Raw genomic sequence first — 27,597 nt, 5'->3', positions numbered from 1 at the left:
CAGACCGGAAATGCGAAGTTAGCTCAGTTTCGAGAATAATATTGTAATACGGACATGACATTCCTCATTGCTCAATAGTGTATTTTTTAATTATTGATCTCTAAGTTAAATTTCAAAGTATTAAATGGTATAAATATATGAGCAACTTAATATTACATTCACAAAAAATTAAAAAGGCAAATCATTCATATTTTTTTCTATGCAAAATAACTTTTACCGAAATAATTTCAAGTGGATTACACTACTTCACGAGAAAAAGATTAAAACAAATACAACGCACTTTCATTTGGCTCACGCTTTGACAGTTCTCGCTGCTCGATTGGCTCACACTTTGACAGAAATGTCAATTTCCGCGAAGCTATGGATAGGCGTCGCAAGAGTAGGGTTACCATCCGTCCTGATTAAGCAGGACATGTCCTGATTTTGAGTTTCTTTTGAGGCGTCCTGATTTGTTTTTCATATTTTAGGATTTGTCCTGCCTTTTCAGCACAAATAAAAGCAACCACGGGATTTTCTATCTTTGTTTCAATATTTTGATGCATCGCATTTCTCCCAAAAACTTTGATTCATTTTTTGAAACTCTTCATGAATTCCTGGCGAGATCCTTAGCGAATTCTTACGAGACCTTTATGGAAACTTAACGGAAGCTTTCTTATGAAGTTTTTAAAAAGATTCTTAGTATATACTCTGTATAACCACGATTCGAGGAATGCTTCCGTTATTTCCTGGCATTATTATGTGTTATAAATCTCCCAAAAGGTTCTAGGATTTCATTTAAGTTTCAATTAGACTCTGTGAAATATACTTCTCTGTTTTTGACATGCTTAGTTATTTCCTAGCGAAATCTTGATCAGACAATATGATTTTTTTTTTTTGAAAATCATTGGTAAATTGCTGCAATAATTTGCACGATGTCGTGAGATATCTCAATTAATTTTCTGAGACCCTCGGTAGATTCCTAAAGGATTCTTATTGTCTTAGCAAAAGACTACCTAGTTATATTGTGCTCTGAAAGATAAATCCACGTAATGATATTATCTGAAAATGTCGATATACCGTCGCAGTGATAATAAAATTCACCAAATGTTTCAGATTTAGCAAATTTGAAACATTTGCGTCCATGAAGAACGAAAAAATCCAAGCCTACTTGAATTTTGACGTTGCGTTTGAATTGCGCGCATATCTTCAGCGCGTTACCGCCGCCGCTGGATGTGGATTTAAAATGAGCGCCGCAATATATAGGTATAAGAATTTGTACGTATACTCATACCTGCTAATCAGAAGTGTCGCGTGATTTTACATTACAAGTCTTCGACACCAAAAATTAAGAAAACAAAAATCTTTGGAAATGCTATTGGGAATCGGGAATATGAGTCATATTTGGTATTTAAGCTAAAACAGAATTTGCACAGGTAGAGCCGGATCCTATTCTTGGAACTTTTGATTCACTTTGGCAGTGGAGTTTTTGAAAGCTACTGACCTCATATTTGGCCACAACATGCATCGTATTAAAATTCTTTTTATTGCAAAGTTTCAGACAAATCGGCCGAGAAAAACCCCCAATGCCAAAGCACCCTAAGTTGTGAAAATTTTAAAATGTCCTGATTTTGAGTCTTTATGAGATGGTCACCCTACGCAAGAGAGCGACAAGATTGAAATTTTATTAGGTGGTGAAAATTAAGCAAACCATCGGTATTTGGTCTAACTTCTCTACTGGAGAAGGGTTGGCCTTAGTTGGTAGCAAAACCCACAGCTTTGAGCCATTATTTTAATGGTAAAATTTGAAATTAATTTGCATTTTTTCTACCCGGGATACATGACATTTAATGGGTAAACATACAATAAATGGGAATCCAATGCCCGTAAAAGAAAGTAGCGTTTTGGATATTTATTTATTGGTTCAATGTATACATGAATCATAAACTTACGTGTTTGGCTTCTATTTCTTGCCTTAGCTTGACCGTGCTCCATTTACATCTAGTTTCCAACGAAGAAATCTCGGTTCTTAATTTTTCAATATCTTTTAAGCAGTTTCTATGTTCTTGAGACTGAAAAAAACACGATATAGAAATGCAAATAATTTTTTGTTGAATAATGACATATTTACCTTACTATCAAGGGCAGAGGCAATTCGGCCTTTCTCATCTTTGGCTATTTTTATTTTTTCGTTTAGCGTATCCAATTCTTTCTGAATCCTTTTCTCCCGTTTATCCGCCTGTTCTAGTTGAGTTTTCACATCAAGTAAATTTTTCTCCACTATCGCAAATCTCATTACGATACTTTCCTTATCCTTAATAGCTGACTGTTGTTCCTTTTGGAGCTGTGAATTAAAAAAAAAAGAATTCTACGTCACTACACTGATAAAAATCCACACGTTTGATCTGTAAGTTTAAAACTATGGATCTGTTCATGAACACTCAGAAACACGGATAGTCACAGAATTACTAAATTTTAGTATTATTATGACTATTTTCCATCTGCCTCTCTTTTAAGCGAAGTATGCACACAGAAAAGTAATCGCCTATCTGGATGCGTGGGAAATTTCTTGCAGGAAATGCTCAAGAAAAGCATCCATGAATAGGCCTTTTCATGTGACAGGCTCGTCTATGCATTTGTTTATATCGGTGGAGTATCGATACTAACACGGGACTGTCATCTCCATAGAAGGACTGTCAAAGAGCTTCCCGATCAGCTGATTTGAAACGTCTTGTGAATAGGCCTATCAAATATGAACTTTAACTTGAGAGCGGTTCCACGCCGTTTCGCAAACCCGATTATTTTTGTATTTTTTGAATCGCCTGAAAATTTGCATACAGATTCTTTATGACCAAAAATGCCATTATGCACTTTCAGACCGCCATTTTGAACCTCGCCTTATTTTTGAGAAGGGCGTATCGGAAAATGCATAGCAAATCTTTAAAAAACTGTAACTCGAGAACGGTTTGTCCGATCGATTTGAGATCTTCTACAAAGTTGTAGGTATTGCTTAGGACTATATGGAGAAAAATATGCACGGTAAAAAAAAGTTACAGATTATTTTTTATTCCAAAAACAAAATTTTAAAATCAATTTTCTCCAGAAACACATTTTTGATATTTTTTATTTTTGGATATGTTTTAGGGGACAACTTATGTGATTTATTGCACAATGTTTCAAAATGGAGGAATTATGGACAAAAAAGTTATGATTTTTTGAAAAATTACAGATTTTGAAAAAAAATTTAAATAGAGTAAAACAATATTTTTTTATGTGATTATTTGAAAGTACAGAAAAATTGCAATCGAAAAGTACTTAAGTATTTTTTTTCTAGGTTGCATCAATTTCGAGATATACTCATATTTATATAGAATTTCCAAATAAAAAAGTAAAATAGGCCCTTTTCAAGCATATTTCGTGTTTCTCCATTCCAGAAAAAAATATTTTGATAGGCCTTTTCATGTGACAGGTCCGTCTATGCATTTGTTTACATCGGTGGAGGACCGGTGCATACACGAGGCTGTCATTTTCATAGAAGAACTGTCAAAGAGCTTCCAGATCAGCTGTTTTGGAACGTCATGTGAATAGGCCTATTGAGCGAATCGTACACGGTTAAATAATTAAATACTGAAAAGCTTAAACCTCATACTAAAACAATATTCTGTCTATTCACCCCATGGAATGCATATCCGTCTTTTATCCTTTCAAAGAATAAACGGTTTTTTAAGAATTACAATGTATAATTGTGCATTATTATTTAGCTACCGCTATTCTTTTGTTTACATTCAAGCTCAGAGGCAGAAAGATAAAAAACAAAACAGTTGAATGAAACTAATAATTGGTAGAAAATTCACCATTTATTTAATAAAAAAACATACTCCACTACTGCCAAAGATGAACAATCAGTGAGGGTTATATGGATTGGAATTATCTTTGGAGTCATCCCGGCGGCTGCTAAATACACACTCGCCTTGAAACTCTTATGTTTTCCAGAACGTTGGGGAAATTTCCTCTGGAATCGTCGGTTGGTTGGTTTAGTTCATTTGCTAGGAATCCTAATCAGCTCGTCTGTTGGCGATCGTCAGGAACTTTTCCATTTCCTTCTCAATTTTGGCTCACATCAGTTTGCTGAAACGTATTGATTATTTGACTCTTCCTCTTCGTTGATTCAATTTTTTTTGACTTACTTGTTGGACACTTGAGTTCTGAAGAAATGTAGCGTAAAATAGCACCGACGAACGTAAGAAAATGTTCACGAATTACCACGCGAAATAGCAACGTGTTTTTTTTTACCTCGACGTGAGTGCCTGCAGCTGCATATTAAACTGGGAATGAAAAAACACCAAGTCCAAAGTGCAGCAAAACATAGCCAATATCTATACAAAACAATAATTTCCGAAAATGCATGGCGAAGTATAAAACTTATGTTGGTGGCGCTATTTCATATGCTGCACAATGCATAAAAATCAAAAATGCAATAGATGTGATAATTCATACCCTAACTAGTATTTCCTAAGTTATCCGTGTAGCTGAATCGTTTATCGTTTGATCAAAACATTTATGCTTAAGTATTGAAAAAAGAGTGCACGGTAAAAAATATAAACGATATTTTCAAATGAAAATTTGAAGCTAATAGTTCTTAAAAACCGCAACATTGATGTTTTTAATTTTTGAATATATTTTGCGGTTGTTGTAGGTATTGTTTAGGACTATTTGGAAAAAAATATGCACGGTAAAAAATAATGACAGATTTTTTTAATAAAAAAAAATAAAATCGATTTTCTATGAAAATACATCTGTGATTTTTATTATTTTTGGACATGTTTTAGGGGACAACTTATGTGATTTATTGCACAATGTTTCATAATGGAAGAATTATGGACAAACAAGTTATAATTTTATAAAATATTACAAATTTTGAAAAAAATCGAAATAAAGGATAACAATATTTTTTTATGTGTTTATTTGATAGTACAGAAAATGCATTGGAAGAGTACTTAAGTAAATTTTTCTAGGTTGCATCAATTTCGAGATATACTCATACTTATATAAAATTTTCAAATAAAAAAAGAAAAATAGGCCCTTTTCAAACATATTTCGTGTTTCTCCATTCCGGAAAATTTTATTTTGATTTCAACAACACAAACCAAGTCAAGTCAAGTACACAACACTGAAGACGGCTTTACAGTTGAGGTTGAAATAGTAGAATTAAAAGGAACAGTTCTACTCATCCTTTTGTATATTTACAGGCATTCTACTAAACAGGCTCCACAAGGGTTTTCATCACTTTTGCCTGTGTTAGTAGGTATGATGAACAAACACGTTTTTCCCATACCCATACATTTGGACATGGTAAATGAATAATAGAAAAACGATGCTTTAAAAAAAAAAACAAAAAAACACAAAAAAAAAACACCTTCTCCATGGTTGTACGATCTTGCCGCGATGAGAGGGCTTTACCCATCAGCCGGGCTTAGCCCTGGAGACCAAAGGTACACGGTTGTGATAGAATCACATTTTTAATGCCACGTTTAGATTTACCGTGTATATCTCGGAAGTGATGCATCTCAGTTAAATTTTACTTGAGTATTTTTCGATAGGAATTTTTTATATTTAAAAATATATAGTTATTTTTCTGTACTCAAAAAAACGCACCAAAAATATCGTTTTATTTATTTTTTTAAATAATTTATTTATTATCCAAAAATTTTCCGTTTTAAAGCATTGTGCAAGAAATTACAAACAATATGCTGCAAAAGTTAATAACATCAATTTTGCGGTTTTTAAGAACAATGAACTTCAAATTTTCGTTTGAAAATTTCGTTTATATTTTTTTAACCGTGCATACTTTTTTAAATACTTTAGTATATAGGTTTTGATCAAACAATAAACAATTCAGCTACGATTCACTCAATCAAAATAAAATATTTCTGGAATGGAGAAACACGAAATATGTTTGAAAAGGGCCTATTTTACTTTTTTATTTGGAAATTCTATATAAATATGAGTATATCTCGAAATTGATGCAACCTAGAAAAAATTTACTTAAGTACTTTTCGTTTGCAATTTTTCTGTACTTTCAAATAATCACATAAAAAATTATTGTTTTCCTCTATTTCGATTTTTTTCAAAATCTGTAATTTTTTAAAAAATCATAACTTTTTTGTCCATAATTCCTCCATTTTGAAACATTGTGCAATAAATCACATAAGTTGTCCCCTAAAACATATCCAAAAATAAAAAATATCAAAAATGCGTTTCTGGAGAAAATCGATTTTAAAATTTTGTTCTTGAAATAAAAAATAATCTGTAACTTTTTTTACCGTGCATATTTTTCTCCAGATAGTCCTAAGCAATACCTACGACTTTGTAGAAGATCTCAAAACGATCGGACAAACCGTTTTCGAGTTACAGTTTTTCAAAGATTTGCTATGCATTTTCCGATACGCCCTTCTCAAAAATAAGGCGAGGTTCAAAACGGCGGTCTGAAGGTGCAAAATGGCATTTTTGGTCATAAAGAATCTGTATGCAAATTTTCAGGCGATTCAAAAATTACAAACATTAAATTAAAAAAAAAATTCGTCATGTTCGGTGGAATTGCTCTTGAGCCAATCAATAAGCCATTTTTACGAGACGTTTCGGAACAGCTGATCGTCGCAACGGCGTCAATTGACAGGAGACCTGGGATTTTGTTTTGATAGAATCCAGTGTGATTTTTAACAACGCCTCATCTTACCAAATGGGGGCATGTTTAAAATGACAAAAAAAAGAGATCCAAAAATGTTCGTTACTGCAACATTACACCCTGGGGGATGCGAATTCAAAATCAACAAGCAACCAGGCTGCTGTTTGTGGTGACGAGTGCCTCACATGTGGTGCATCACCTTTAAGCTATCAGTACACACTTTGTCAAGTGTGCAAATATTTGGCTATTTGACGTTTCAGACGTTTGCCTAACGTTTGCCGTTTGCCTATTGTTTGCTAAAGGTCAGTACACGGTGGACAAACAACGGAGCGGTGAAAGTAACGGTTAGGTTGCGAAAGTTGAAATTCTTACTTACGCCGTTTTGTAATGGATCATTGAAGGTAGTTTTTGTCAGTGTTCACCGCATCAAAACAGAGGCGGCACTGTATATGGGATTAAACATTGTGACAGCATTGCTGGACACACAAGGCTACCGTGGCGCTATCTATGCTTTCCATAGCGGCCGTTTTGGTTGTTTTTAATGATCCATTCCTGAATTAAACGTTCTAAAAGTGAAAAAGCTAGTTGGGTAATAGCGGAACGTGTGGAATTTCGTCTGCTAAACACGGAGGATCGATAATAATTATTTATGCAACAAGTTGCAAAATGATGATTTTTTCAGCACAAGTCGTACATTTATTTAACGAGGCTCGCCGAGGATATTTCAATAAAATCCACATGGGCATCCATGTGTTGTAGCAACTCAGGATTTCTCCATCAGGTAGGCTGTGGAATGACTGTCACAAATTTTCACACTTCCATGGACCGATGCACGAGTTCACTATTTGACGTTTGAGCGGTGCCGTGCTATTTACGTGACCATGGCAACGAATGAATTCGGCACCGCTCAAACGTCAAATTAGTGAACTCGTGCATTGGTCCATTGCTGATTCTACTTTCAAAAACAGACCAGGTACGACGCTCCGCTTACAATTTTCTACCATATTGTATTGCGGATTCCTTTTACCACTGGACTATCGCAGAAGTTTTTACAAGTGCGGAAATGCTAATAAAAGTGCGCGATTGCAGCAAATCGAGTCGGTTATTCCTCACAGTCCAACGAATAAGTGCTCTGAAGACACCAACATGATTCGATGCAATCCCGCACTTTTATTTGCATTTTCGCACTTATGAAGCCGCACTTCGCAGTACAGTATTGACTTCGCAGCACTAAACCGTATTCGCACCTGCTCATGCGATGCGAAGTTTTCTGGATGCGAAGCTAACACAGCCAATTCAGATTACCGACCCCAGTAAAATTTTACTGGGTTTTGGAACTACGGTTTATTCGGTAATTTTTACGATTACCGAAAAAACCCAGTAAATCACAATATGTTTTGATTGATGGAAATTACTGACTTAGTCAGTAGAATTGTAGAACGTTTTTGCTGGCTTTCCAGTTTCCCATGCTCCATGCTTTGCTTTTCCGGATACTGTTTTTTCAGAAATCAATACAAATTATAACCCAATCGACATGAACATGGACATCGACATGCATTTTTCGTACGGATAAACATCTACGGTATGCTCACAGACAAACAGACGTCACACTCTCATCATTGTCCATCGACCACCTTTTAAACGATCGATTCAAAAATATGGTAGGTGGCCAATCCGCCACCCGCAGCGCTCACATCGTTTTTGTTCGCGTTTGACGTTTACACACTACCGCCATCTGTTGGCCCGTCGGCCAAATACACTCATTTTAGCATTGGGCGTACATGTCCTCGTGACTATGATTTGGATCGAGATGTGTTCTAAGTGTTACGTCTGTTTGTCTGTGGTATGCTCATATCTCAGTGGAAGTAATCGAAAAATGTGTGACAAAATCATTATTTGGATGGTTTGCATACAAGAGGCAAACTCAATGATGCAGATGAATTTACCTCTTGTATGTAAACCAACCGAATTTACCAACGTAAGCAGTCCTGAGCCTTTTGGGTTGCTTAAAATGGTTGAGTTTCTCACTAAATTTCGACTTCTCATTTGACACTTTCCCGCATGCGCATAAGTTTGTTTTGATTTGATTTTGACGACAAGTCAGTAAAAAAACATCAACTACTGAATAGTCGGTAATTGTTTTAACTGACTTTTCGGCCTGTTCGGTAATGCTGGAAAATTGGGTCTGACAGCTACCGTAGTTCAGTAAAAAGTAAAAATTATTACTGAACCTCAGAAATTTTCAATCAAAAAGCTGAAAGTTCGGTATTTTTTATGATTTACAATTCGTACCCAGTATAAAAAATTACTGAACAAGCAAATCGTGATTGAGTGTGAATGTCAAAGTCGAAACAATGGGATGGCGGCTGTGACGACTCCGGGCGGCTTTCACAGATGTAAATAAGCGGCTAAACTGACCTCTTACACACTAAGTCATTATTGACGAACTTCAATGAAATGTTATACAGCTTATGAAATTAATATTTCTGACGTCGAAATTTCACTAAAAACTGTTTTATTTTTATCAATTATAATGTGTATTACTCTAATTTGGCAAGGAATATTGATAATCTTTGTGAAGGCTAATTTATTTTGCTACCTGTGGTGTAAGAAATCAAGGAGGTTTTAATACTTTGTTCTGAGCAATTTTCTCTCACTGTGTAAATAAGTTCGCAGCTCCAAACAGAGCTGCGATCGCATTCTGGATTTTACCAAAAAATACAATACTGAAAGAAATGTACAAAAAGCTATGTATCTGCTGAATTGCCTACATATAAGTATAGCTCATTTCACGGCAAAATTCTATCTCTTTTGCTCTTTAACAAACTTGAAAACAATGGTGCCAGTACCTGTCAAAGTTGACAGGTACTGGCACCGTTGTTTTCAGATGTCTCAAAGGAGAGAAAAGAGCGGTTTTCTGATGACGTCACCGTGCAATGGGCAATGGATCGATGCACGAGTTCACTATTTGACGTTTGAGCGGTGCCGTGATATTTACGTGACCTTGGCAACGAGTGAATTCGGCACCGCTCAAACGTCAAATTAGTGAACTCGTGCATTGGTCCATGGACCAATGCACGAGTTCACTCTTTTGACGTTTGAGCGGTGTCGCATTCACTCGTTGTCATGGTCACGTAAATAACACGGCACCGCTAAAACGTCAAATAGTGAACACGTGCATAGGTCCATACACGAACCGCACCATAACGCTTACGTTTTTTGTAGTGAACTCACAAATTCTACTGTAGAGGAATCTGAAGATTCAGAAACCCTCACGGACAACCAGCTTCTGATTGTAGGATCCGAATCCGATTTCATTAGTCGGTTAGTCAAATGGATGTAGAATCAGAACTTAAATCATTAAGAAAATCAAAGCAATTCAATAAATGACATATGGAGTGTAGTGAATAAGATGATTATAGATTATTTATTTTAATAATAATCAATTAGCATTGGAAAACTATTTTGGCATCACTGAAATGGAAAGCGCATAAACCTATTTGAAAGAATCAATGATGATTTTTGAATGGGACGAGATGGATTCTGATGTTTGATAGGATGATCATGGAAAGAATGGTGATGAATGAGAAGAACAGAAAGAATGCGTTCGGTAGGATGTTCGATCGAAAACAAGTGGAGAAAACGTGTCGGTGTGTGTAATATAGAAAAAGGGAAGAAGTGAGTGCGTTCCCGTTGCTTCGGCATTCTGTTGGCGATTCTAACGACGAAAGGACGTGAATTTGTGTTTGGCTTTCGAGAATTAGCGTGACTTTTGGGTTTTGGATGACGAGTAGTGTTTCGGCTTTGTTGGTGTAGTAAGTTAATTATATATTGTGTTGATGAAAGTGAGAGATCGATGTTAGTTTAATTGAGGAATTTGTTTGGATACGAAATCTGATCTGATGATGATTTGGTAACTCCCAAAACAGTACTGAAAAGTGCTACTTTTCGATACTGTTATTAGTGCTGGAAAGTAACACTGACTATAGGCCAGGAGAAGTAGATGAACTTGTCATTCATTTTCCTGTCAATTTTCATACAAAATCTACTTTTTCTCTGCTATAAATTCACGCTGGGTGAACCACTTCCCCTGGCCTATTTGAGACTATTTGAATGAGTTTTCGAGAAGCGTCAACTGACTAATCGCCAGTTTAAATCGGGTGGCCGACGAAATCTGGTATTTAGGTGGTCAACTTGCTTGGATTTTACTTAATATACCGATTTATCCACCTATTTAGTAGGATTACGTCGGCCCACCCTATAAACTCGGGTGATATTCGGTTGATGCCTGTGTTAATCTTCCGTAAGCGTCACAGTATTTCGATAGGCCGAAATCGTGAACTTAATTCAGTAGCACTCTTGAACGTGATTTTTCTGGAATGGTACGCAACAGCTCCTTTGCCTGTTCGGTTATTGACCGTTCAGTTCCTAACTGTTCGCGACCGTTTGAAACAGTCGTCGTTCTAAACGGTCGGTGAAACAGTCGCTGTCAGATTTGGCAGCATCAACGAGCGAGAAGTTTTTCGCACGCAAACGAGCACCCCTACTCTTTCAAGTAGAGCAACAAGGACAGCAGAGTGGGCGTCGAGTCAGATTTCCAAAAACAGCTGTTGTTGACACTCGGCTGCCGGCTGCACGGCTCGGAAAATGAGGGGTGGTTGGATGGAATGTTTATGAAAGTATGTTTCACTAAACAAAATTCAACTTGTAATAAATATTTTTAGTGGTCAAAATACAGGTTCAATGAAACAATTCAATAGCTGGCAATAGTTTATTGCGCGTAAGGTATGTATAGTTAACCTAATTATGTGTTTCTACAACATTCGCAACATTGTTTCATCTGGATGGAATACATTGAGATTCCCCTCGATTTTCAACGACTCTTTCGAACAGTCTTCTAAATAGCCGGAATAATCCAACATTCAAGTGGATATTAGATAACATTTTCATTTAATTTCTACACTCAAGATAATGTCCTCATTTGATTCATGTGCCAACCCATATGGATTTTTGCAATGTGAGTTTACAAATGGAAAGTATGTGCGACATCAATGGACTGTCGCCAATCTTTATTTCCATTGAATGTATGATTACTACTTATCCTATCCATAAACCAGACACATACTTTACATGGGCGCCTTCAATGGAGTATATTGATCGAACAAATCGTTTTAATGAACTTTTTGGATTTCCTTGTTTTCAAATCCAATAATGAGTGAAAATAAAGAAAAGTTTATTTTACAGATGGATATAGACATTACTCAATATTTATTTTTAGTAGGATAAAACAATGAATCAGAGAAAGCAGTAGAAGCAAATGATCCAGAAATTACCATCTTTTTGGGCAATATTGGTATGCATTTCATCTCTGTGGGCAGCGAGGTGGACGGTTCATCGATCGGTAATTGTCCATGACTGTATCATTAATCTGATGAAATCCATTATCTCCATCTGTATAGAAGTAAATATAAGTCAAAACCATATTACAGTATTGATTTCGTTTTGCAATATTACCTTCAGATACAAAATAAAAATGCAGTTTATCAAGATCACTACCACGAATCTTTTAACGGATGCCATATTTGTTTGCACAATGTGCTTCAGAAGAATGTATAACTTGCACATACTTTGAAAATGTTTCAAATGACTTATATGTGCTGCAAATAGAAGGTGTTTAATAGTATCATAGTGAGTAGGGTAACCAATATATTTTGGACCCCTATATATTTTGGACCCCCTGGGCCATTTTCCTGCAAAATTCCCAGTTTTAATCGAAAGACCAACTCAATTCGCATGCCATTTGGAAAGATAGGATTATTTCGCACTTGCATCAACCGTTTGTACATAGACTAAGTGTTTATTTTATCTGAAATTAATTTAATTTAATCGGTTCATCCATGCAACCGTTACAACACGTTACACACAGAAATTGAAGCCGTCAGAAATTTTTCAAATGTAAACAAAAACTTTTTTCATATTTCAGAACTAAAAGCGAAGAATTTCATCGGTTTTCCATTGTCAATCGATTGATTAGACTATGGACAAGCATATTATACAACCAGTGTCGTGGACATTGTCGCCAAACGATAAAAAATGCCGGTGGTCCAAAATATATACTTTGGGGGTCCAAAATGTATTGGTGTGTCCAAAATAATGAAAAACAGTGCATCACAATTCAATTATTTTCGACGTTTTTTGGATTCTACATGACCGCATGGGCATTTTTATCTCGTAGAGGAAGTTTTTCTCTACATTTTGGCATATTCTTTCACTAGGTTACGCTGTACAATTTATTAATTGGAACAAAAAACTTAAATCACTTCCTTAAGGGGTCCAAAATACGACCGTTACCCTATGTGGCACAAGTAAAACTAATGATTTTGGAAATTTGAGCAATGTATGTGCAAATCCTCATGAATTCAAAGGAGCTATTTTCTTGAGTGTAACTTACCTTCATCGTCAACCATTTTTACTAATTGAACCACACTTGAAAACAACCGCTGACTATGAAAATAAGCACACATTTGACAGCATACATAAACACACTCCAAACTAGATTAATACAGACAATAAGCAAGGGTTTGCATATAGCGGCTGAAAATATATCAATCACTTGACACTTGACTAAAAGAGAAGTTCACATTTTAAGCCAGCGATTCCCAAAGTGGGCGAATTCGCCCCGCTGGGGGCGATTTTCGGGTTCAGGGGGGCGAAAATTTGTAAAACTGAAATTGGGGGGCGAAACCGCATAGAAAGGGGGCGAAAGTACTAGTAATAAAATTAAAGAATCATGCAAATTATATACCTAACTATGTTACCTCCATTTGTTTGCACTTTTAAGTATATTCATATTTGAATTATGATAGAAAAAACTCCATGAATGTCAACAACAAAATGTTTGTATTTTTGAAATATGAATCAGATGCTGAGATTTTTTCAAAATATATCGTAGATTTGAATAGTTTTAGTCACAAATATCATTGGAAGTATTTTTGAAGTGAGACATTTACTTAAAATTAGTCAACTAAAGTTTTTATTTTTGGAATCTGTTTTTTTCACAAAACAAAATCGACAAAACAAGTTCATTTTGAAATTTTGGTTACACGTGATCTTGTCATATATCATGATACCAACGTTATTAATACTTTTGTCAAATTTTACTGACAAAAATCGGGTGCTATGGATTAAATCACTTATTGCAAAAAACGTAAAATTTCAAATAGGGCTGATATTTTTTTATGTCGCGCACCATCCAACTCTTTCAAAAAGTCGAAAATTATGAAATGGAGGAAAAAATGTATTATGTTTTTGACTCCCGTAAGATATTGGAAGTCACCAAGCCCGGTAAAAAGACGATTGAAAATGAAGTAAACAAAAACGCTTTTTTATCATGACTTAGTTCCATAGTACTAAAAATAAAAGCTCGTTGAATTAGCTTACTGCTGTCAATATTTTAGTTTCTTTTTTTCTAACACGTTGCGGAAATCTGTAATGTGATTGACGTGCGGATACGTTTCGTTACGGGACAATTTTATTTAGGGGTTCTAATCTTACTGAACAAATATTGTAGTATTGTTAGTGAAGCTGAAAGATCAATGTACAATTCGTTGAAAAATGACATCATATTTAGGAGGCGATTCTGAAATATGTTAGGCTCAAAGGGGCGAAAGTCAAAAAAGTTTGGGAAACACTGTTTTAAGCAATATGTGTAAGGGACGATTCAAATATGACGTCCATCGTTTTTTGGGATTGATAGACCCCCCCTCCCCCTATGTCACGCTTTTTCCAATACCTACACACTTAATCTTGGTTTTGCTGTTCGGCAATTTTTTGTACGGTGTTTGAACTGTAAATCGCTTAAAGCACTGAGTTTTCATCAATTATGTTGACAAATTACTGACGATCAGTGTTGGTTTATGCTTTTAACGTAATTAGATTTTATTACCGACTGCACCGTAGCATTACGCAACATATTCCTCAGATAAACATAATCCAATGGAGTGCCAGCAGCAGACTCTTGACCGGTCGAGGATCGATCTCAGATCAATAGGGTCCTTAATTTTTTAATGAAATCTTGTTTTAATTTAATAAGACGAAAGAGCATGTTCTTGCAACCACTTAAGCAATTTTTCCTTTTCAAATAACGGTTATATCACATTTAAAATTTAGTTTTAAAAATAGGTTCAAATTTGAACCTTGACACTTAAGATCATGTTTGACATTCACTGAATTGGCAAAAACGCCACAGGGGCTCATCTTTTTAACACTGGGGTTGTTCCTATTTGACATTTCGGAAGGGACACGGAAAACAAAATACACTCAAAAATTGAGTTTAAATCAAGGGGTGTGACAAAATCTCAAAAATTATAAAAAAATGTTTTTTGGTCGTAAACCAACGAAAAGCATTCAAAAATTGTGTAAACATGTGTTTCTGGCCTAAACTTAACCGTTTGGTACTAAAATCAGGACAGGGCTTTAGGACCCTATTTGTCTGGTTTTCGGAAACGGACTACAATATTCAACGTTTCGTCCAGCTGCTTTGGTGAGTCATTATTGATATCTTTTGTATGATGGAATGCTGCAGAACGAAACAATCTTGGGTGAACTGCAACGACTGCAACCTATCATCCGGGCTAAATAGTTGAGGTTATGTTAAGAATCTGTGCAAAAACATTTCGTTACAGATCCGGAACAAGTATTGGCCCGACGCATTTACAACGCAATGGCGCATAGGAAATCAGCAAGTTTTTTAAATTAGAAAACTGGTTTACGCAATAAAATACAATCATCATAAATTTTTCGTCGAATTTTACTTGGATAAGCATTTCGATAACCAATAAATTGGAAACAGTTGGCAAATCGGATGGCATGATCCAACATAATAAGAACAGGATGGGAGGGAGGAGGAAAGCTCGGTATCGTTTCAATAGCTGGGAAATTCAGTAATCCAATGTATAGAAAATTTATTTTACTGAAAAAGCCTGTATTCTTCTATTGATAATATTACTGACTAAGACAGTATTTTTGACATTATGGGTATTCTTTGCTTTACGGATTGTCCGGTAACGTTAAATTTTACTGAGTTTACTCTGCTGTTCAAAAACCCAGTAAAAGTTTACCGACTTCGGTAATCAAATCTAAGTGTGTAATAGAGCTTAGTGACATTTGAATGCACGAAGGGGAGAGTGAAAACAAGTGTATGACTCTCATAAAGGATGTCAGAGCAAGTATATTTCTCTAACGCGCTGTCAAATCTTGCCTAAATAGACTCTGACAAAAATCCCGTTAACTGAAAGGGATACTCGTGGATAATCGGTACATATAATAACATGTGTATCAACATTAGGTTGTCATGAGAAACGAACATGAATGTGTAAATATTAAATCATGAAAACCAACTGATTTGCTTATTGAATTCGAAATGTAGTGGCTTTAGATAGTCATGTGTGATAGAACATGAATGTCATGAGACTGAAAGAAGAAATTTGATAGAAGAAATCTTGCTCCCCAAAATATGGATTCGAGGCTCCTCTGCTTGTCGCAAGCTCATTTGAATGTCTTTTTTTTTCAAACAAGTGAGTCAGCAACAAGCGGGGCGCCGCAAATCCATAATTTTGGAAGCCCGGGATTAGCATATTTCATTTTATTCGAAGCTGAAAGCTAGGAAAATCTGTTAGTGGATTCCGATTTTTCTCTAACACCATACATTATATCCAACGATGGAAGTAATGCATTTTATTAATAGAAAATTAGAAAGAACTTCTCATATTCACTCGGACATCTTCACTAATAGAAAGAAAAACGAATCCACAAATTTTCCTCTAACACTTTCAGCTTCATAATTTGCCTCTTCTCTTTGGAACATGACGATGACTGTCGTTCGACACGAGGTCCATCCGCAATTAACCCGCAAAGTGCCGGGACGAACCTAAAATTTTCAAAATGCTCGTTCTCAGTAATGCTCCAACCGATTTTCGAGATTTTTGGCTTTTAGTGAAGGGGAATTGTTGTACTAACTTTCTGCGTTGGTGCCGCCCCGCCAAAACCTTCCCCGTTTTTTGGAGATGCAAATATGTCTGTGTTTTTTTTCCGTTTTTCACGCTGATATGACCAAATAGCTCTGGTTCTTAAATGGATTCGTCGCCCAGTTACCTAAATCTTATCAGAGTGGTGCCGTTCAGTGAGGGGATGGTTACACACATCTCGGGAATAACTTGGCTCCGATGGTAAGTAACCTGGTTCTCCGGAAAATCCGGAATATTCGTGAAGATGGTCAATTCGTGAAAGTCGTCCTAAACAGCTGCGGTTTTTTGCCAAATCATCAGATTTCATTATCAAAGAACGTAATAGATGATCGGAATTGCTTATCGACATGAGTGGCCACTATAACGGCCTCAGGAAGATCCGGAACATCCGTAAAAATGGTCATTTCGTGGGAACTATCCTAGACCACCTGGATTTTTTCCAATGATATCAGAATTGATAATTATGGAATATAATGGGCGATTTGGACTATTCACGGACATATGTGACCACTATAATGGCCTCCAGATGATCCGGAACATCCGTAAAAATGGTCATTTCGTGGGAACTATCCTAGACCACCGGGATTTTTTCCAATGATGTCAGAATTGATAATTATGGAATGCAATGGACGATTTGGACTGTTCATGGACATAGGTGGCCACTATAATGGCCTCCGGAAGATCCGGAACATCCGTAAAAATGGTTATTTCGTGAAAACCATCCTAGACCACCGAGATTTATTCCAATGATATCAGAATTGATAATTATGGAATATAATGGAGAATTTGGACCGTTCATGGACATAGGTGGCCACTATAATGACCTCCGGAAGATCCGGAACATCCGCAAAAATGGTCATTCTGTGAAAACCATCCTAGACCACCGGGATTTTTTCCAATGATATCAGAATTGATAATTATTGAATATAATGGACGATTTGGACTATTCATGGACATATGTGACCACTATAATGGCCTCCAGATGATCCGGAACATCCGTAAAAATGGTCATTTCGTGGGAACTATCGTAGACCACCGGGATTTTTTCCAATGATATCAGAATTGATAATTATTGAATATAATGGACGATTTGGACTGTTCATGGACATAGGTGGCCACTATAATGGCCTCCGGAAGATCCGGAACATCCGTAAAAATGGCCATTTCGTGAAAACTATCCTAGACCACCGAGATTTATTCCAATGATATCAGAATTGATAATTATGGAATACAATGGACGATTTGGACTGTTCATGGACATAGGTGGCCACTATATTGGCCTCTGGAAGATCCGGAACATCCGTAAAAATGGTCATTTCGTGGGAACTATCCTAGACCACCGGGATTTTTTCCAATGTTCTCAGAATTGATAATTATGGAATATAATGGACGATTTGGACTGTTCATGGACATTGGTGGCCACTATAATGGCCTCCGGAAGATCTGGAACATCCGTGAAAATGGCCATTTCGTGAAAACCATCCTAGACCACTGGGATTTTTTCCAATGATATCAGAATTGATAATTATGGAATATAATGGACGATTTGGACTGTTCATGGACATAGGTGGCCACTATAATGACCTCGGGAAGTTTCGGAACATCCGTAAAAATGGTCATTTCTTGAAAACCATCCTAGATCACCGGATTTTTTTCCAATGATATCAGAATTGATCATTATAGAATATAATGGATGATTTGGACTGTTAATTGACATAGGTGGTCACTATAATGGCCTCCGGAAGATCCGAAACATCCGTAAAAATGGTTGTTTCGTGAAAATCATCCTAGAACACCACGATTTTTTCCAATGATATTACACAGTACGAACGTAACCTGCAAAATTATAGCGAGGACTCCATTATATATGATAGATATTTATGTGCGATCTTAAAATTACATTGCTGCTGGTTTGAAAATGAGCTATAATTAGCTACCAAACTTGATGGATATACAAAAAAAAAGTTCTAAACGGGATTCGAATTAGGGACCTCTGGAGCGATAGCTACACGCCCGGGCTCTCTCGGCTGTCTTACCACTTAGTAAGTGACTGACAAAAAATGAACACGTTCTGCGTAAAATGAGTGTATCACAGAATCACTTCGACGGTTGGCGGTTTCATCGAGAAGTGATTGAAAGAGCAGTCAACAATGCCGAGCGTTCTCTCAGTCGCGTGATTGTTGAGCGTGGCTGGGTTTGTTTTGTGGCAGATTCATGTAAATTTCTAGTGGATTTAACTGAAAGGGCCAGGATTGGTTGACAGATGGTCATATTTGCTTCAGCTGTTGGCTAACGCGTGTAATTTTCAAATACCTGCCACAATTTTCCATTGATGTCCGAATTGCGTGCTGCTTAATATTCACAAATTTATTATTTTTTAATTATGATTTGGATTATTCATGGACATTAGTGGCTACTATAAAGGTATCCGGAAGATCCGGAACATCCGTAAAAAACGGTCAGCTAGAAGATCCGGAACATTCGTGAAAATGGTAATCTCGTGAAAATCATCCCAGACCAACGCGATTTTTTCCAATTATAAAACATAACGAATGATATATATTTGTCATGGACATAAGTAGTCACCAAAATGGCCTCCGGAAGATCCAGAACATCCGTGAAAATGGTCATTTCGTGAAAATCATTCTAAGCCACCATGATTCTATCCAATGATATCAGAATTCATAATTAAAAGACAAAATGGATTATTTGGAATTCTGATATTATTGGAAAATACGCGTTGGTCTAGAATGATTTTCACGAGATAACCATTATTTCGAATGTTCCGGATCTTCTGCAGGCCATTAAAATGTCCACTAATGTCCAGGAACAATCAAAACCATCCGTTATGTTCTAGAATTATAAATGTTGATATCATTGGAAAAAATCGCGGTAGTTTAGGATGATTTTCAAGAATTGACTATTTTTATGAATGTTCCGAATCTTCCGGAGCCCATTTTAGTGGCCACTTATTTCCATCAACAACCGAAATCATCCGTTACGTTCCATAATTATAAATTCTGATATCATTGGAAAAAATCGAGATGATCTAATATTATTTTCAAGAAATTACCATGTTTGCGGATGTTTCGGATCTTCCGGAGGCCGTAATAGTGGTCACATACACTCCCGTGCATAAGTTTGGGTTCACCCCCTCAAAAACATACAAAAGTGTTCTGTCCATATCTCTGTGATTACACGTCCAATTGAAACTCTCTAAGTCGCATTCGAAAGGCAAAGAGTTATTCTTACTTCGTATGTTTTTTTCCAAAAACATTTTTTGAATTTTGTATACTAAATTTTTACTTAAAGTTGTGATATTTTTCAAAAAACACACTGAAAATTCATATTCAATTTCCTCAGCATTGGGTCAACCAAAATTTTAAATCAAAGTGTCATTAGAATCGTTATCTTATATTCTTTGAAGAGACCCCACAAAATTTTGGCGGAAAAATCTGGAAAGTATTCAAAATCAATGAAACAGTCAGTCAAGTCATCGTGCAAAAGCTTGGGTTCACCCCTCAGTATGGTGTATCGTGCAAAAGTTTGGGTTCACCAGAAAGTTAGTACAACTATTCCCCTTCACTAAAAGCCAAAAATCTCGAAAATCGGTTGGAGCATTACTGAGAACGAGCATTTTGAAAATTTTAGGTTCGTCCCGGCACTTTACGGGTTCGCTATGGGCTGATCACTAGAATTCACTGAATTTAGAAATATGGAACACGGAAATCGACAGCAAGTTCATCGATTTCAAATCGACCAACTTGAACATGATGATCATGACACAAGAGAATCATAAGTTAAACACACTGAATCCGTGTTGGGTGATGATCCATAGCACCCATAGGTTGACGCATACGAATTTGAAATGGAAAGCTTTAGGAACTTATGTGGAAAACTATGGAATTCATGTTGTCGGTTGATGAATCAGTCCATGAAGCAAAACTAAAGAATTGAATGTGTAATTCACACGAAGTTTGTAAGAAAATCATAACAAATCGACATAGACGTTCATGAATCGGTCCATAATTTTAAACACACGGATCAAGCGTGTGGATTTTTTTCAGTGTATACGTCGGTGCAACAATCGACCGATTTTTCAACAAATTTATTTAGGCTGTGAATAGGGTTGTCGCAAAATCTCAATTAATCGATTACAGTCCAAGAATGCCGATTATCGATAACGATTAATCGGCCAGTATTTTTCGATTAATCGAATTAATCGACATTTTTTCTGAAAATATGAGTTCTTACTGCTATAAGGTATACCGGAGTAACGGGTGGGACAGATGAAATACTAAGTTTTGAACATCATGAAAATAAGTTTTAGCAGGTTTTTCGCTCCTTAAACTTTGTTTCATTTGTAAGCACAATATTTCTGTAGTAAAATTTTTTATTATTACGAAATTTTACATTTCATGTAACCCCAACTCGCCCAACATATAATTGAAAAACAGTTTTGAGAATTCTTCCCAATAGATAAATCCTTGTAAATGTGGATCGACGTGCACGATAAAATTATTCTAAAATTTAATGGAGCTAATCCAATATTCGAAGCTTGAAGATAAGGTTCATGGTTTAGTAAATTGTTTCTTTAAGTTATTATTTTTTTTTTCAAATCAAGATGAATTTCAGCATGTTATTAGTATACAACTTCGATGAACCCTCTTCTCCTTCTTGGCATAACGTTCTATCTGGGACTGAGCCTGCTTCTCAGCTTAGTGTTCAATGAGCACTTCCACAGTTATTAACTGAGAACTTTCTTTGCAAAAGTTGCCATCTTTCGCATTGGTATATCGTGTGGCAGGTACACCCAGGGAAGTCAAGGAAATTTCCATTACGAAAAGATTCTGGACCGACCGGGAATCGAACCCAGACACCTTCAGCATGGCTTTGCTTTGTAGCCGCAGACTCTATTCACTCGGCTAAGGAAGGCCCCCTTCGTTGAACCTATGGCCTTCATTTTTAATTCTGAGACTAATCCCTCCCTCTCCCATTTTACATGATTGATTTCCATAATGGAAATGAAAAAAAAATTGATAGAATTGACTCATTTATGCAGAACATACATAAACCCCGAGCTTTGTAGAAAATTTATGTTTTGCTTCCCTAATTCCTGTAGAATAATTTGATCAAATTTCAATTGATATTTTGTGTCATGATTTATTGTAAATTGTGAAGAATAATAGGAATTGTTGACAAAATTCTAGGGATATTCTGAAATAAGTTTCTGCACGATTTTCGAACTTGTAAACCATTTTTCAAGAACTTTTAACATCTACTGTAAATTTTTGTAATATTTGTTATTGGTGTGAAAAAAAAACCTCTAGAGAATCTATTAAGAGCTTATATGAGGAATCAATCACTAGAGAAATGATTGAAAGATTAGCAGGAGTTAAATGCTGGAGAAAGTTCAAGATAAATATGCGGAGGAATTAATGGAAGAATTCTTAGATAAGTTTTGAAAAAAAAATCTAATAATCCCTGCTGAAATGTATGGAGCAATCCCTATGTTTTTTTTTTTTGAAATCCAGATCAAAGTGTCTGGAAAAATAACAAAAATATTGAAGTCGTAAAAAATCTTGAAAATTTCTTACTTAACGGGATGTTTGACAGTTTATATCTTTATATCGTCCCTAGCTAAAGCAGGCTGCATAAACTGAACGATCGCTAACATGAGGAAAAGAACAACATGATGATTGTTTTCGTTGGATGAAAAGTTTTCACCGACTGGAGCGGGAATCAAACCCTCACTTCATAGCATTCACGATATGCCTAAACGATTGATGACGCTAACCGCATGGTCACGAAGCCTACTTTTTCTTTCGAAACATAGGTATAAACCTTTGGGGATTTTCTTGGAAGTGTTTTAAAAAGAGTTTCTACAAGAGTTGAAATTTAGAAAATAACTACTGGAAAATCCACTGAACGAATTAGTTAAATAGTTTCTGAGAAAATTTGCAGATCAATATTCATGGAAATTTATGGAGGTACTATCATTGGAGTCATTGTTGGATTGCTCCATGATTTCTTGGAGCAATTTTACAAAAAATTCATCTAAGCATTTTTAATAAATCGCTGAAAGAATTTCTGGGAGAATTAGTAGATTAATCTCTTGTGTATTGTTTCAGTACAAATATTTGGAGATATCAAGAAGAATCTCTGAAGCTGTTCCTAATGGAATGTGAGAAGAAAATCGTCTGTATGATTTTTTGAAGTCTTTCGATTTTTTTTCACAGATTCACTGCAAGCAAAATAAACATAAAAGGGATAAAAAGATCATTTTTAGTTTAAATAAGGGCTTTATGACCTCCCATTAGAAAAAAAAACATATTTGGGGAATTGAATTGACATAGGGGCTAAGTCTCTAAAAGTAGAACTGCTATCAGCGTTGCGTGGCTTACAAATCACCCAAGTAAACAATGATCGGCATTATTGAAAATGATGTCACTTTCTTAAATCATGGCCCATAAAACCCAATATTAGGGCCACACTTCTACAAGTCATTTGCTTTTCAAGTTATTTAAAAAATAAAACATCTTGAACCGCAGTATACGCCTACCGTTAGGCAATTTCCTGAGGAAATTATGTTTTCATCATAGTAATTCGTCAATGTTGGAATTATTTAGGAATTTTCTCCCAGACTCCTTCAGGATTTTTTACAGAAATTTATCTCAAGATTCCTTACGGAATTCCCTAGAAACAATTCTCACAAGGATTTCTTCAGGAAGTTAGAGCTAGAAATTCTCATAAGATTCCTCCAGTAAAACTTCCAAGGAGTCCTTATGAAACCAAAGATGCCTTCATGAGTTCTTGAAAAAAAAAAATGAAATATTCCAGGGATTTCTCCAGAGTTTTTTTTTGTTCTAGATTTTGCTTCGGAAATCCTCAGGAGATTTTTTCAGTTATTTACTTTGCGATTTTCTTTCAGAAAGTCTGTCAAAGATTCCCCTAGGCATTGAGGTTTCTTAAGGATTATGCTTGGAATTATTCGAGTCGTTTCTTTTTTTATGCTACAGATTTTTTTCTTCTCTAAAAAATCCTGCAAGTATTCAAATAATTCATCCAAGGATTCCATCATGCATTGCTCCAGTAGAACTCTTAGGGATTATTTATGGACATTCTTCTAAAATTTCTTCAGAGATGAATGCAAGTATTTTGTTTGAAATTCCTGTAGGGATTCCTTCAAAAATTCTTTTATAAATTTGTTTAGGGATTTCTCCAACCATTGCTCCACAAATATCACTTGTGTCCTCCTCTGTGGTTATATCTTCAGGAGTTTCCAAAAGAAAAATCCTCTCAGAGATAATTCAAGAATTCCTCCAAGAAATTCCTAGGATTTTTCTTTGTAAATTTATCTTCCAGAACAAAGTTTGTACTCGATACCTTGGTTGAAATCTTAGAAGAAATCTCTTCGAAACGTCTGGAAAAATTTCAGAAGGCATTCTTGCAGGAATCCTAATAGGATTTTTGGGGGAATCCCTTGAACAATTCCTAGAAAAAAATCAGGAGGAATCTGTGGACGACTCCTGGTAGAATTCTTGGAGGATTTTCTGTAAGGATTCTTAAGGCAATTTTTTTTTTTTTTTTTTTTTTTTTTTTTTTTTTTTTTAATTTCTTTATTAGTATCATTCCAAACATTACATTCATTTCTTATATCTAGGTGTTCTGTGTTATTAGACAACACTATCATCCTAATTTGGTAAAACAAATTTAAGATTTTATTTAACATTTTGTTAACAACATATTACATTTCATTTGCCGTAGCAGTTATTTTTTACAGGTGAGTTGATTTCACCTGCTTATATGAGAAAAAAAAACGTTTTCAATATTAACCTAAACATATAACGCATTAATCGTGGCAATAGAAGATTGTAACGATTTTTGCCTGAAATTATTGATTATTTTATTTGACATTTGTTCCAATGTTTCAACATTGGATATTCTATGTAACTCATTGGTACTATACCAGGGAGGAAGCCTCAGAATCATTTTCAAAATTTTATTTTGAATTCTCTGCAGAGCTTTCTTCCTGGTATTACAACAGCTAGTCCATATTGGTACAGCATACAACATGGCTGACCTGAAAATTTGTTTGAATATCAAAAGCTTGTTCTTAAGACAAAGTTTTGATTTTCTATTAATAAGTGGATAGAGACATTTTACATATTTGTTACATTTGGCTTGAATGCCCTCAATGTGATTTTTGAAAGTTAAATTCTTATCTAGCATGAGCCCTAGATACTTAACTCATCGTGACAACATGTCTACTTGAAGGTTTCAAATAAAGAGCTTTTGGTTTATGTGGGAATATTATTAGTTGAGTTTTGGAAGCATTAGGAAAAATCTTCCATTTTTGCAAGTATGAAGAAAAAATATCCAAACTTTTTTGCAATCGACTACAGATGACACGCAGGCTTCGTCCTTTGGCGGAGAGGCCTGTGTCATCCGCAAACAAAGATTTTTGACATCCCTGAGGTAACTCAGGTAAGTCAGATGTGAAAATATTGTATAATATTGGTCCCAAAATGCTGCCTTGAGGAACACCAGCTCATACAGGAAGTCTTTCAGATCTGGAGTTCTGATAATTAACCTGAAGTGTACGATTTGACAGATAACTTTGAATTATTCTAACAATGTATGTTGGAAAATTAAAGTTTTTTAATTTTACAATCAAACCTTCATGCCAAACACTGTCGAATGCTTTTTCTATGTCTAGAAGAGCAAGACCAGTAGAGTAGCCTTCAGATTTATTGGAACGGATAAAATTTGTTACACGTAAAAGTTGATGAGTGGTCGAATGTCCATGACGAAATCCGAACTGTTCATTGGCAAAAATTGAATTTTCGTTGATGTGGGCCATCATTCTGTTCAAAATAACCTTTTCAATGAGTTTACTGATGGAGGAAAGCAAACTGATTGGACGACAGCTAGAAGCTTCTGCTGGATTTTTGTCTGGTTTTAAAATTGGAACAACCTTAGCATTTTTCCATTTGTCAGGAAAATATGCTAATTGAAAACATTTGTTGAATATATCAACTAAACATGATAAGCTACTTTCTGGAAGTTTCTTGATGAGGATGTAGAAAATTCCATCATCGCCAGGAGCTTTCATATTTTTGAATTTTTTAATAATAGTTCTCACTTCTTCCAAATCAGTCTCCCAGGCATTTTCAAAAACGTTCTCTTGATTAAGAATATTTTCGAACTCCTGAGTAACTTCATTTTCAGTTGGACTAGTAAGTCCTAAATTAAAATTGTGCGCACTTTCAAACTGCATAGCAAGTTTTTGAGCTTTTTCGCAATTAGTTAGTAATAATTTGTTTTCCTCTTTCAATGCCGGTATAGGCTTCTGAGGTTTTTTCAAGATTTTAGATAATTTCCAAAAGGGCTTAGAGCCAGGGTCCAATTGAGAAATTTTATTTTCAAAATTTTTGTTTCTTAATTGAGCAAAACGCTTTTTGATTTCTTTCTGCAAATCCTGCCATATAATTTTCATAGCAGGATCGCGAGTGCGTTGAAATTGCCTTCTCCTCACGTTTTTAAGACGGATCAAGAGTTTAAGACCATCGTCTATAATCACGGATTCAAATTTTACTTCACATTTTGGAATTGCAATGCTTCTGGCTTCAACAATGGAATTTGTTAAAGTTTCAAGAGCATTGTCAATATCAAGTTTAGTTTCTAAAGAAATGTTAACATCAAGATTAGAGTCAACATACGTTTTATATATATTCCAGTCGGCTCGTAAATAATTGAAAGTGGAGCTGATAGGATTTAGAATCGCTTCTTGGGATATTTGAAATGTAACAGGGACATGATCAGAATCAGAATCAGCATGAGTAACTAATTGGCTACAAAGATGACTAGAGTCGGTTAAGACCAAATCAATCGTAGATGGATTTCTAGAAGAGGAAAAACATGTAGGGCTATCAGGGTATTGAATTGAGAAATATCCTGAAGAGCACTCATCAAATAAAATTCTGCCGTTGGAATTACTTTGAGAATTATTCCATGACCGATGTTTGGCATTAAAGTCACCAATGACAAAAAATTTTGACTTATTGCGAGTCAATTTTCGCAAGTCAGTTTGGAGCAAATTAACTTGCTGTCCAGAGCATTGAAAAGGCAAATAGGCAGCTATGAAAGTATATTTACCAAACTGTGTTTCAACAGAAACACCTAAAGTTTCAAAAACTTTAGTTTCAAATGATGAAAACAGTTGATGTTTTATACGCCTATGAATGATGATTGCAACTCCCCCACATGCCCCATCAAGTCGATCATTACGATAAACAAAAAAGTTAGGATCTCTTTTGAGTTTAGATCCAGGTTTTAAATACGTTTCGGTAATAACTGCTATATGCACGTTATTAATCGTAAGAAAATTAAACAGCTCGTCCTCTTTACCATTCAGAGAACGAGCATTCCAATTTAAAATATTTAAATTATTATTTGGATCCATTAGAAAAACGTAATCCAATAACAATTTGATTTGTAAATTTTACACCTACTTGGACTGCTTCAGTCATAGTGGTGGCTTTGAACATTGCATCAATCATTAGATTCAATTGTTCAGTTAGAAAATTAAAATCAGAGGCAGACATGTCATGTGATTTCCCATTGGAATTTCCGGTAGACGAAGAAGCGGAATTACCTGTGGCGGTAGGGTTTTTGCCATTTGATTTGAAACAAGTAGAATGGGTACCCATGGATCGAACAGGGGAGGAGTTCAAATTTCCTGCTACGATATCGGCAAAGGATTTACCGTGGGTAGATACATTCGAAATTGAAAGATTCGAACGGCTACCCGACGGGTTAAAATTTGTTTGTGAATGAGCATGATTATGATCTTCCTGATGGGTATGATTCATGATCAAGCGATCGTTAACTGAAAAATGAGCATTGTTC

At 35.6% G+C, this 27,597-nt stretch overlaps 1 protein-coding gene and 1 long non-coding RNA gene across 6 annotated transcripts in view; both read right to left on the bottom strand.

Moving 5' to 3' along the window:
- LOC5569994 (coiled-coil domain-containing protein 186) overlaps window positions 1–27,597 on the bottom strand; it is a 249,268-nt gene that overhangs the window by 212,461 nt on the left and 9,210 nt on the right. For 4 of the 5 annotated variants that reach the window (XM_021851496.1, XM_021851488.1, XM_021851480.1 and 1 more), the window contains 2 exons: window positions 2,108–2,320; window positions 1,929–2,048 (listed from right to left, as the gene is read on the bottom strand). The exons of the other annotated variant lie outside the window; for it this stretch is intronic. In XM_021851496.1, coding sequence (XP_021707188.1) covers window positions 1,929–2,048; window positions 2,108–2,272 — 285 coding nt within the window. In that variant the 5' untranslated portion in view covers window positions 2,273–2,320. The remainder of the gene's footprint in view (window positions 1–1,928; window positions 2,049–2,107; window positions 2,321–27,597) is intronic. 5 annotated transcript variants of the gene reach the window in all.
- Window positions 3,803–4,525, bottom strand: LOC110678529. The gene is made up of 2 exons (XR_002501685.1): window positions 4,164–4,525; window positions 3,803–4,104 (listed from the first exon to the last, which is right to left on the bottom strand). It is a non-coding gene; the product is annotated as an uncharacterized LOC110678529 (long non-coding RNA).

Source organism: Aedes aegypti, chromosome 1 (genome assembly GCF_002204515.2).
Source record: "Aedes aegypti strain LVP_AGWG chromosome 1, AaegL5.0 Primary Assembly, whole genome shotgun sequence".
Lineage (NCBI taxonomy): Eukaryota > Metazoa > Arthropoda > Insecta > Diptera > Culicidae > Aedes > Aedes aegypti.
The sequence above is the reverse complement of the archived record's forward strand: the minus strand, read 5'-3'. Positions and strand labels throughout refer to the sequence as shown.